Consider the following 12,812-nt stretch of genomic DNA (forward strand, 5'->3'; position numbering starts at 1 on the left):
GAAGGCCCCTGGAGGCAGAAGTCAGGGGGAGACCTGGAGCAGCCTTTCCCCTGGAGACCCTTTTGTCTCTCCTTTGGAACGCCATGCCCCACTACTCTCAAGAGAAAGACTGGGCTCACCAGCCCCTGGAGGGGCCCAGGGGTCTTTGGGGTGGTTTCTCTGGAGGAAGGGGGCCCAGGACTTGCCTCCCTGCTCCTCTCAGAAGTGAGCTGGGCTTCTGGGGAGCAGGGCTGAATAGGTACCTGCGTAGCCCTGTAAGCCCCTGCTCCTAGGTTTTCCTCAGGCCCTTCAGTGCCCTTCCCTGTTCGCAGGGCGTTTTCCCCAGCAGGACCATATGAGTAGGTGCCCCTGTGACCTTCTTCACTGGATGGAAAAGCAAAGCTGCAAGAAGGCGAGGGATCTGCCCAAGGCCACACAGCACGAGTAAAAGGGGCCTCACTTGTCAAAGGACCGAAAAGGTAGTGTCTCCAGATGCTCCAAAACTAGAAATGGTGCAAACTTTGCATCCTGTGTATTTACTGACCATCCAATGAAATGTTTAAGGTCAGAATCATCACCAGGGCTGTGCTGCTGGCCCGGATGTGGACTGTCCACACCCAGGTTAACTGACACATGGATGGCGGGGAGCACACGTCCCCAGGGGCCTGTCTCTCCCACCATATGCACCTCAACACCTGGCTCTTCTGTGGTTCACCTGAGCACCAGGTACACACAAAATAGCCTGCAGATTAAGACTGGTTCTTACATTTAAAGTGGATATTAAAAAAAAAAAAAAGATTTTGTGACATGTGGAAGTTATGTGATACTCAAATTTCAGGTGTGTCGTCTGGTTGCTTTGCAGCTCAGCAGCAGGGCTGAGTAGTTGCCGAAGGTGCTGGCCATTCAGTCCTGAATGGAGCAAGTGGGCAACATGGGGCATCCTGTCCAGCCTCCTGGACAGGACATTGCAGAGCAGATGATGTGTTTGTGACCATGTGGAAGGAAGCTGGGACCCATGTGGAAGTAAACAAGCCCCTTACGTAACAAGCATCTGTTCCCGAGAATCCCCCACTTTTCATATCCTCTCTGGACTAACACGCTCTGGTCACAAGCTGGCTCCTCTGTGAGCGACCTCTTAAATGTTGACATGTGCTCAAGGTCAGCTGGTCTGAGAAATGAGATTTTATTCCACATCTTCAGTGTCCGGAGTCCACGGAAGACTCACGTCTCTGAACACCAGACATGATGAAGAGACAGCCTGTGACTGAAGAAGGGTCCCCAGCCTCAGTCTCCCTCAGAGCCCCCATCCCTGGCTCAGATCCGCCCCCCATCCGAGCCCAGAGCCTAGGACCCTCAGCCAGTCCGTACCAGGGATTTTTCACCCTGCCACTCACAGAAGCCTCCAGACTGGAGATTGTTGGGAGGGAGAGGCGAGGAAGGAATGTGTCAAGGGGCCACCGCTGCACGAGGGAGTCCGAGACCAAGAGAGCTGCACCCAAGGAGGCAGAGAACAGCCAAGACGTGACAGCCTGGGAGTGGGAGGATGAGAGGAAGCCCAGGGCTCGGTGACCTCACTCAGATCCACTCCAAAGGCTCTTCAACAAGGACACACTGAACGGCCACAATAAAGATTTACATGGCACATTACTAACTGGCCAAGCAAGGCCCTGGGGAAGGGGACCTGAAGCCTTGGCCCCTTCCTCCAGAACAGTCTGGGTACTGGCCTACCATGACCCTTCACCTGTTTGGCCCTGCCTTGTCCACAAAGGCTGAAACTTTAGGGGCTACCAGTCATTTCCCATGGTGGGTGCTTTTCCAGGTGGGCCACTGTGATATGTCTTGTTTGTGTGAGGACCTGGCCATCCTGACCCCTTGCCCACTTGCCAGGGCTGGGACAAACAAGGAGACTCGGGCAGCACTCAGGAGCCTCCACGGCTGCAGACTCGGGGCCCAGGGCACAGCCAGAGTCTCCTTGGGTGCAGAGCAGACACGATACTTCCAGGTGGTGCCTGTCAGGGAGGGAAGACGCCAAGCTCCCCAGCAGCAGGTATCCTCCTGGAACAATACAAGTTCACTCAGTCCCAGTGAGAACAGGTGACTGCTTGTGGAGGCTATGGTGGAAGCAGCAAGACTTCCTCCAAGCCCATGCATAAGTCCCCCCATCACCTCACGGGCTTTCTAGAGCCAAGTAACAACTTCACATCCATGGTGTCCAGCTCGACTCCCCTCCTGTTACCTGTGGGGACTGAGCCCACCCAGCCCAAACAGTAACCTTTTCTCCAGCCTCCTCTTCTCGACACCAGGAGGGTGGAACGACAGAAGGGCATTCTGGCTCTTCCTCTTCAGGAGAAGGGGGTGTGGGCATCATCCCTCAGGCCCAGTGCAGGCCCAGCTCAGGGAAACCCTTACAACAGGAACAGCCAGCTAGCACATTCGCGGATTACTCCTCTACCTGCATTTGTACGGTCCATAACTTTCCAGATGTCAATCCATGAATGTATGGACTGGTCCATTTCCATTTCATGAAACAGATGATAGAAAAATCAAAAGATACACATGGAAACATAAAGCATTTGTTTATTATTGCTATAATCAAGGCAAAATCTCTTAAAACAATTGGCCTTGATAATGGAAATATAATCAGAATCATTATTCCTGCATTTACAGTTTGTTTTCTGCTGTTCAGACTGCAGGGTTTCACACATACACCACCTACCACCTGACTTTTCTCGCACAAGAAGAATGCACTTGGAGACCACTCCCTAGGTACTGATGGCAGACCAAGCATTTCCTCACTGTGAACTCATTCCATCCTGTGTTTAAAACCAATGGGAAAGGGAAGGAGGGATGCACCCACCCCCTTTGGAGGATCAACTGAGATAACCTAGGTGGTAACTGAGAGAACATACTAGAAACTGCCCTTTAGTACAAACTAGAGCATCACCAGTAATGGTGCTTGTCACCCTGCTGGGGGTGGGGGAGACCCCAGCACAGCCCTGCTCCTATCGCCTGCAGAACTGTCACCACAACCTGAAGTCCTGAGGCAATGTGCGTTAACCACCCAGCCTCCAAACTCACTGAGGGAGTTGGTCTGACAAGCCACGTCACAGGGACCCAGCCTTGTCCTAGAAACACCTGGTCAGTTTTATTTATCTTAGTATACATCTGTACAGGCAATAATAAAAAGGCTACTACACAATTCAGTGAGTTTTACCTAGTTTCATGAGTAATGCATGCAGTTACAAATGAGAGGTAGAAACACTGTATTAAAGACCTAAAAATACAAACATCATATAAATAAATGTTCAAATTAACTGCTGGAATTTTATACAGATAAATAAGGTAAAAATTACATTACTTTGTCAAAGTAAAGGAAAACCTTGTTTTGTTTTTATCAGTACACTTAAATTAGATTAATGCCAAAGAGCTTCTGTGCAATTTGTCCAAGTTTAGATGACATCATCTAAGAGGATTAAAACTGGAGAATGATTTGTTCAAGTATCCAAGCATGTAAGTCAAAGAAACCAAATCATCGACCGCGAGGGCACCGTTTCTGGAGGGACGTTAAGGGCCCACAGGAAAATGCACACAGGCTGGAGAGAGCCGCCCCTTATCCTAAGAGAAAACAAACCTAATTTTTCTCTGACTTCATGTAAAACTCCACATCACTAAAAAGCCTAGAGGTCACCAACTCTGTTTTGGCCCTACTGCAGTTCTTGAGTGTATCTCTGGCCTGCGATTTGTTCTAATGCTGCCTGAATAAACCTAGCGGTCACAGGCATGAATGCACATTATGCATGCACAGTAAAAAAATGAAAACTAAAGCAGACAACCAAGCAACTTAAAAACATCAGTGAGAGAAAACCTGTAGGCGTAGATGAATAAGAAAATGCAGAGGTTCATAAAACGTAAGTCTTTACCACTGAAAAGTCCACGAGAGATTACATGTGAATTCTGGAAAGGGTACGCATATATAATCAAGTAAAATGCTCTAAACAAGTCCATTGTGCCTCAGTTAGTTTTAAATTGCAAAATCCAATACAGTTATTTTAATAAATTAGTGCAATATGAAAGATTTTGGAAGATTATTAATGTATGTCCATGTTAGCTCAAATTGAAGATTTCACAATATCTTCCAAGAGTCATCTTTCACTCCTTCTTAAGCTATTTCTTCCTGAGCTGTTTATGGGTGCATGCTCAGACTCAGACAAACTCACCCCGAGAACTGAACTGCCCGGAGGAGATGGGGCTTTTTACTTCCACGCCTCAGTGAATACGAGGAGTCCCACACTGTGCTCTGGTGGCTAGTACAAAGAGCCACTCATCACTTCATGCTAACTCTCCTTAACAGTAACCATATTGGTGACTCTAGTTCTAAGGTATGTTTATTTACCAAAATCAAACCGAAAGCCCAGTGGAACACTTTTGCATCTGCTTCTATAAAGAGAAAGGGAAGGGGTGACTTCTCTGGTTAGGCAGACCTCCTACAATATGTAGTTCTGGGATTGGTTTTCCTTTGTGAAACCACTGCGTGCTCTTTGGTAGTCACCACGTAAGGGTGGGGCGACAGGACCCAAGCTGTGCTCCCAATGGCATCACCTGACACCCACCGCTGGTCCCGGGGGCAGGCCTGCTGCTGCTCACAAGGCTGAGGTGCTATAGCAGAGTGCTGACAATCTTCTTTCAATACTAGATTTATCTAGAAATAAAATCCATGATAAATACCATTAATATTTCAAAACTGAGGAAAGAATCACCACTAAGAAAAACCTCTCCACATCCACCCTCACTTTTGTCCTATCTTTGCCCCAAAGTTAACAGTTCCAGTGCTTTTTCTTCTTTCTGCCTGCTAATTGTCTAGCTTAGTGCTGCACGGTGTACAAGCTAGATTAGCAAGTCGAAAGAAGAACACGTAGATTTTAACAGCTAGTTTGCTAACAACTGCAAATAAGTATAGAACTGCCAGTCCCTGGTTGCTCTTCAGAATGTGGATGACCACACCTCCTCCAAGAGGCCCACCACCACCTCATCTGCTCTTCACAAGCCTAGTATCTACTCCTCACAACAGCTCTGCAAGGCAGGCCTTGTCCCTCATCTCACAGAAGAAGAACCTGAGGCCACGGAAGGGGGATGTGACTAGCCCAAGGTTGGGAAACCAAGATGCAACCCCCTCGGGCAGGGCACTGCACACCCCAGGGTCTTCCTGCTGCGCCAGGAAAAGACGAGGAGATGCAATCAGCAAACACACTGCTTTCCAAGTCAACTCACATCTGTGGATGTTTTCAATGTCTGCTGGGTCCTGAAGAATCTTAGTTAAGCCCTCCAGAAGAAGGGCTGCCTTATGATAGCGATAAACAATATCTTCAGTCTGCTGAAACATTTCATCCAAGGCTGCGGCTTGAACCTGGAACCAGCAAAAAAAGACAAGAAGGTTCTTGACTTTTCCAAGAAAATATGAATCCGTGTGCACAATGCAGCTTTAAATGGAATCTCTCTAAAATTAGTACATTTTGACAAAATGATATAACTTACTGGGTGAGTGATATAAAGGAAAAGCTTCTTGACAAAAGAATTACTAACATTCAAACTGCATTTGTTTGAACTGCATTCAAACATAACCTTCTTGAACTCAGAGACTCAAAACTAAGGTTTAACACTTCTAAACTGGCTCATATCTGACTTCAATAAAAAGTTTACTTTAAATATACACTTCCATACTAGTAACCTGGCATTTCATTAAAGCAGATTTTGTTACAATGAAATAATTAAATGATATTAAAAGCCATTTATCAGCTGCTTCTTTCAGTTAAAGGACTTCCTGGTGTGTGGGATTTATTTACTCAGAGACATTTAATGGGCACCTCTTGAATTTACGGGGCATTGGGCATATGATGAAGGCGAGCTCACAGTCCAGGTAAGGTGTGCGGTGTCCTCCAAGGGCCACACGATATCACAGGAGGAAGCCCTGGATCCCAGTGGACTACACTCAAGGGGCACCTAACCAGACTATCAGGGAGGGGAAGGTGAGGAGAGCCTCCAGGAAGTGACACTGAGGCCGAGGCACGAGAAGCAGGAGTGAGCTGGGCAGTGGGAGGGGGGCAGGGCCTCCTCAGTGTCACTGACAGGTTTATGAGCATTCTGTTTTCCCAGCAGCATCCTAATTTTCTCTTTAATCATTCATCTCTGAGTCTGTGAGGGATCCAGTGTGCTAATTTATCTGTCAGTATGCTGTCTCTTTCAAAAAGCAAAGCCACTTACAATAAGATAAATAAAATGGATATGGAAAATCAAAGTCCTGAAACGGAGGGAGAAAGAAAGAACTACATGTAAGGTGAGTGCCCCCAAGCTACTCAGCAGCCAGGACCCAGGAGAGATTTGTTGGAGGCACGCGGCATGTCATCAGCAGAGACAACAGCACTGTCACTCCTCACGACAGGACATCAGTCCTGGCACAAATTTTAAGAGAAAACCTATCCTACGAAGTCTTTATTTGGTACAAAATGATACAGTGCATAATGTTATTCATGTCAACAGTTTATAGCGATATAATACATATTATTCTCATCAATAGCTTATATTCCAAAATTATTTTCATATGACTTTTTATTATGATGACTTTCAAAAAAATGCCAAGGGGTAATATAACAGTACAATTCAGAGTTCAGGTAAATCTGGGGCCAAGAAGGAAGGTCAATTGTGTTAGTATGGTAAAAATCATAAGGTTGGTCAATAATTAAGTTCTGCCCCACTGAATTACTTCTTTAACAGCCTCTAATTTCATGCTTACCTCAGGCAATTTTCCTTTCGAGATACAGAAAACAAATTATTTCTACGAATATAACCAGAGCACATGAATTTTTGCAGATAGGGTAAAAGAGCAGAATTTTTTTCTAACATTTTAAGCCAAATTTCTTAAACAATGGGAAATGAAGAAACAGATCCAGCAAAAGCTTTTAGATTCAAACTATCAAAAGATTAGATCATGCCTAATGTTAGCAATTTTTAAGCGGTATGGTAAACTTATTAATACCAAAAGTGGTAACCAACACAGCTTATGTTTGCTGCATGTTAATTCAGTCCAAATACTCCTTCAGGAAGAGGTACCATAACACCTGGGACTTGGGAGTGGTGGTGCATAAACTCTGCTTAAAAGGATGATGTCAAGCAGGTGTGCAATTCAAAAGATGCTCTTAAACACCACAACTATTACTGTACAATATTACACCTTAAAAAGGGTTACCATTTCTACAGCACAGTTATAGATGAGTTTCTCTGCAGTTACGCTGTTGATTTCATCAATAAACCTCTGTTTGTCAGAGAAGAAGCGATTCAGCTTTTCTGTCAGTTTCTTGCACATGCTAATGCAGAATTTATATCGTTCATTCAGATTTTTGACAACTGGAAAAAAGTTGAAATAAGAATTCAGTTTTCTTTCAGAAACAGTCACGGTGACATATAACTTTCCTGCTAACTTAAGGAAAGCAACATAAAATGATCACTGAGAAAAGCGCCTGGAAATCATTCTTTCCTATGTCCTCTCTCTCAGTTAGGAGAGGATTGACAACAAAGCACCTGATTGTTCTATGTTAAAAACAGAGAAGCCAGCATCTTTTCCCATTGAAGAAGACTTAATAACACAGTGACCCCTCATCAAAAACCCCTTTCTCAGTGCAAGGGGAGAGGACTGCTGGGCCTCCAAGAGCTCATCACGCCCCAGCCTACCTTGCTTCACACCTGAGGACGGGCTCAGCTTCCCGGACTTGATCTGCTCTTTGGCGAGATGCAGAGAGGCTGCCAGGAGTTGTGCAGCTTTCATGTACAACACCAGCTGCTCTACCCGCCTGGCCCAGAGACAGCAAGCACAGTGTTAGCCTGCAAACCAACAGACCAGGCCCCATCTCAACCCGCCTTGACACTCTTAGTGCACAAAGGACTCCTGAAAGGAGAAAGGTCGGCGTGGAAAAAAGTGTACTTTTAACACTAGGGGCACACTCAGATAAGAGTACCATCTCTTTATAATCAAGTATCTTTAAAATCAAGGCTGCAGAACCTCTGGTCTTGGCTCACACAGTGAAATTGAGCACTGAAATAACTCAGAGACTCCTCAACACTTCTGTTAACCAGACATGACCTGCAGTGGGTGGCGAGGCCTCCAGCTTGGACACCAGTGTATGGAGGGCAGGAAGGAAGGAAGGAGACGGACAGTAGGGGCCACCTACCCCCAGTCCTTGCTCAGCTGGCTGATCTGGTCCACCACCGCACTCTCCTGGATCTGGTACACGGAGACGGCAGATGCGCAGAGCTCCGGGCTCCCCCCGCGCACAGCCGTCAGGTCCAGCACACACTCCGTGAACAGCAGCATTGAGTTCAGGTGGCGTAAGGTGTCTGCATGTTCTTGCTAAGGCAAAGCCAACTTGTCTTAGAAACTTGCAGGTTAAGGAGAGGTGCATACTCATTTCTGTATACCAACCGTGGCCACTGCTGATATTTTTCTATACGTATCAATATCAGAATGATCAGAGGAGGCTGAAATTTCTAAATTCCAGAAAACTAGTCAGAAGATAAACACAAATGAAATCAAAGATGTGTCATGTGTTTTGTGGCATGTATGAGAGCAACCACAACATTCAGCCTCAAAGATACAAGGCTACTGTGCTTTCACCAGGAAAAAATGAAACACAGAACTAAATCAATGTACACGAGACACTGACCAAACATGACCAAATAGATACTGAGATATAAGAACTTCAGCATATTCTGGACATGAGACTACACTTCTCAATAGTTTCATGAATTCTACTGGCTTAAAATTCAGAGATACTTTATTTAAATTTCTGGTGGTTCCTCAGTTAGTAGTGATTCCTAATAATAAAGCTTTTAAATTTCATGATCTTTTCAGTTAGAATGAAGTACAGACAGACATAATAGCCATGCATTAAAAATTGGTATTCTAAAATTAATGCTGTTTTGAGATTTGTTTTTAGCTAGCAATGTATTTTGAAATCTAAAATAAGACTAAGTTTCTCACTCTCCTTCCATGGTTAAAAGGGATGAAAACCAGTTTCCTTGAGACAGGAGAATAAACGAACCAACTTTTGAGAGTCTCCCTGCTCTGCAACAGCAAATTGGACTGTATGTTCCAACACTTACTAGAACATAATTTACATTATACATATTTTCAAAATTACAGCTTAAACTTACCACAGAATCACTACTAAGATTTTGCATGCAATATTTTATAAATTTTATGTGAGATACTTAATGCTCCTCCACACACAACAGAAAATCCTAGGGGTCCAGCATGGACACTTAGTGCCTTCGATGGTCTGGAGAACAGGTCATTTTCATTTGAAGTGCAGGGTGATCTGCACTGACTGAGGTCAGATGCAGTCCACGGGAAGATGGCCTAGAGTCGATGCTGAGGAGTTAGCTGGCACAGGCTTTGGAATCGTAACATTAACCTCTGTTCTGGATGTGTGCTCAGCATGCTGCACATTATGACCTGTTTTTCCCTGGAGAACAAGCTCCATGGAGGGACCTGACTGTCCAATCTGCTGGGAAGCTGTATTTCTCAGCGTTACTGACTCAGTTGGCATTATAATCTACTTTTTCAAGACCTAAGTTTAAGCATATCATTTTTATCTTGTAAGGTAAGGTAAGCTTTGAGAATAAAAAATTATGGTTTTAGGGAAAAGATTATGTTTTAAAAGTCCTATAAGTAGTAAAAGGGCTTCCCGCATAGCTTAGTCAGTAAAGAATCTGCCTGCAAGGCAGGAGGCCCAGGTTCGATCCCTGGGTTGGGAAGATCTTCTGGAGAAGGGAATGGCAACCCACTCCAGTATTCTGGCCTGGAGAATCCCATGGACAGAGGCGCCTAGCAGGCTACAGTCCATGGGTTCTCAAGAGTCAGACACAACTTAGAGACTAAATCACTACCACCATAAGTAGTAAATAAACTTCAGATAAAAGCACTAAGAATACAAAATTTGTATGTGTCACTTCCTGTGAACCAAAGCTTGTTGTGAATGAGTGTCACTGTCAACATAATTCTAAAAACACACCACCAAGGTTTCAGATAGAAAAAGTCATGGGGAGAACCACTGGGACTTGCTCTCTGATTCTCCCCTCTCATTATCAATTCTCTCCTCACTGTAGCCTTAAAGGACACATCGTAGGGTCTCTTCCCACCTCCATCAGCGTTTCCTCTGGCAGTTCGGGGGCTTCAAAGGTGACAAGCCCCTCCAGGCTGGGGGGTGAAGCACCACAAGGCACATGTCTCAGGCTGGGAGCTGCCTCTGCTCCTGGAGGGGGAGACCCCGAGCACAGCCCAGGTGGGGAGCCCCCACACACGCGGCCACCGATGGAGCACAGAGAGCCCCCGGAGCCGCTAGAGCCCCCTGTGGAGAGAGGACATGGACAGCGCTCAGTGATTAGCACCCAGTGATCACCAGGCAGTATGGCAACCAGTAAGAGAAACCCCACTCCCACCCCAGCCCAAGAACAGGCTCTGTCTTCCAACGCTCACCTTCATTCCTCAGCTGTAGGCATCCTTCACAGACTCATCACAGCTGCTTTTAAATGGTTTTAGACAAACTCTAGCATACGCCTCGGAGAAGGCAATGGCACCCCACTCCAATACTCTTGCCTGGAAAATCCCATGGATGGAGGAGCCTGGTAGGTTGCAGTCCATGGGGTCACTAAGAGTCGGATACGACTGAGCGACTTCACTTTTCGCTTTCATGCATTGGAGAAGGAAATGGCAACCCACTCCAGTGTTCTTGCCTGGAGAATCCCAGGGATTGGGGAGCATGGTGGGCTGCTGTCTATGGAGTTGCACAGAGTCAGACACGACTGAAGCGACTTAGCAGCAGCAGTATACGCCTTTCTCCCCTGCTGCACCGCAGTCCTCAGGTGAGAAAACTCAGCCATAGGTGGTACATCACTAAAACTCTATCCGAGCGCTGGTCTGGAGGCACTTACACCAGTTCTGATTTCTAATACCATGAACAACATTGTGATGAGATCTCACCTTCTTCTGAGTTATTTATGTGTGATAAATACTTTATAAGACTGTTTTGCTGTGAGTGGTCTCATAAACAGAATGCAGTTACCACAGGTCAAATATTACTATACACACTTCTACAGCTCTAAGAATCATCATGCTGTTTTCTAAAGCAGCCAAAAGTGAGCACACACTTCCCACTAAGCCTCCACAGCACTGGGTTATACTATTTAAATGTTGGCTTAGTTAATAGGTATAAACTGTTATTTTCTTTCTCTCTTTTCTTCAGCCGCTCTGCGTGGAGGGACCTTAGGTCCCTGACCAGGGATGGAACTGGTGCTTTCTAGAGTGGAAGGTGGACTCTGAACCACTGGGCCATCAGGGAAGTCCCCTCATTTACTTTTTTATAACCCTTTAAGGTAAAGAAGATTGTTATATCCACGTCACTGAAATTATATCACACCATGAAGGCATTTTTCAGAACTTGCACCCCAAACAAGAGCCCAAGGCAGAACTAAGTCAATCCTCACCTGAGGTGGTTCTTATCCGAAGGCCGGTGTGGGTACATGTGGTGGCTGCGGCCCTGTGTGGGGGAGACCCCACTGTGAACATCACAGCCCTAGAACTTGCTGCTGCTCCTATAGCGGGGGCCAGGGCAACACCACAGGCTCCTGCAGGGGCTGAAAGAAGAAGTTCACCACGCGTGCTATATTCCAGAGGGCAGGGTTACAGGGAGACTTCACTGTTACATTAGATTTTTGGTTTTTTACAATAAGCATTTATTACTCTTAAAAACAGAATTCAATTTAGAGCTCCATGAAAAATATTTTACAGTAATCTCTTCACAGCTGTGAATCTTCCTTTCACCAAAGCCTAGAAGTCAGTTTTCTGTGCACTTCTAAAATATGTGAACTGCAGTCACAGCTGAGAATAATTTGAAAATGTGGAAACTAAGAATTGGAAATAAAAATGTGAGGGAAAAAACCTGATTAAAAAATGGGCAGAGGACCTGAGAAGTTACTTTTCAAAAAAATATGGTCAATAGGTACATGAAAAGATGCTCAACATCACTAATCATCAGGGAAATGCAAGTAAAAATCACAGTGAGATACCACCTCATACCTGTCAGGATGGTCATCCTCAAAAAACAGCAAATAACAAATGTTGGTGAGGATGTGGAGAAACTTAAGAGCTAAGCTGCCTTTTGGCTTATAGTTTCTTAGAAGAAAATGCAGAGTTAGGCATGACATAGGAGTATCTAGGGAGACTCCAAGAAAAGGGAACAAAAGCAAAGACACCAGAGAAAAGTTTACCCTGCTACCTACAGCTACAGCAAACCCTACACACAGCCTCACTTGTGGCAAAAAATAAAAAAGACCTCACACTATTTGACTTGATTCTTTATATCTAGTATATCATGTCTGGCTTTCAACAAAAAATTAAAAGGCAAGCTCATCAACAGACAGGACGTGGTGGAGAAGAGAATCAGCTAGCCTGAAAGTACGTCAGTAGGAACTTCCAAAACTGGAAAGCAAAGAGAAAGAAGAACCAAAAACAAAACCCCCAGAATGTCCAAGAACTGTGGGACAACCACAAAGGTGTAATATACATGCAATGGGAATATCGGAAGGAGAAAGAAAGGAACGAAAGAAACACTTGAAGTATCAATAGTAAAGACCAAGTAATTTCCCAAACAAATGCAGAATCAAACCACAGGTCCAGGAAACCTCAAGAACACCAAGTGGTTAGAATTAAAAAAAAAAAAAAATCTATTCCTAAGCACTTCATATTCAAACAGCAGAGAATCAAAGAAAAATTCCTGAAAAAAGTC

At 45.1% G+C, this 12,812-nt stretch overlaps 1 protein-coding gene across 4 annotated transcripts in view; it reads right to left on the reverse strand.

Annotated features, from left to right (window-relative positions):
• Positions 1-2,536: 2,536 nt before the first annotated feature.
• ULK2 (unc-51 like autophagy activating kinase 2) overlaps positions 2,537-12,812 on the reverse strand; it is a 58,805-nt gene continuing 48,529 nt past the window's right edge. For all 4 annotated transcript variants that reach the window (XM_010842930.1, XM_010842931.1, XM_010842929.1 and 1 more), the window contains 7 exons: positions 11,512-11,661; positions 10,168-10,376; positions 8,199-8,377; positions 7,702-7,820; positions 7,220-7,377; positions 5,248-5,383; positions 2,537-4,678 (listed from right to left, as the gene is read on the reverse strand). In XM_010842930.1, the coding sequence (XP_010841232.1) occupies positions 4,620-4,678; positions 5,248-5,383; positions 7,220-7,377; positions 7,702-7,820; positions 8,199-8,377; positions 10,168-10,376; positions 11,512-11,661 (1,010 nt within the window). In that variant the 3' untranslated portion in view covers positions 2,537-4,619. The remainder of the gene's footprint in view (positions 4,679-5,247; positions 5,384-7,219; positions 7,378-7,701; positions 7,821-8,198; positions 8,378-10,167; positions 10,377-11,511; positions 11,662-12,812) is intronic.

This window comes from Bison bison, unplaced genomic scaffold (genome assembly GCF_000754665.1).
Source record: "Bison bison bison isolate TAMUID 2011002044 unplaced genomic scaffold, Bison_UMD1.0 scf7180017864180, whole genome shotgun sequence".
NCBI classification, from domain to species: Eukaryota; Metazoa; Chordata; class Mammalia; order Artiodactyla; family Bovidae; genus Bison; species Bison bison.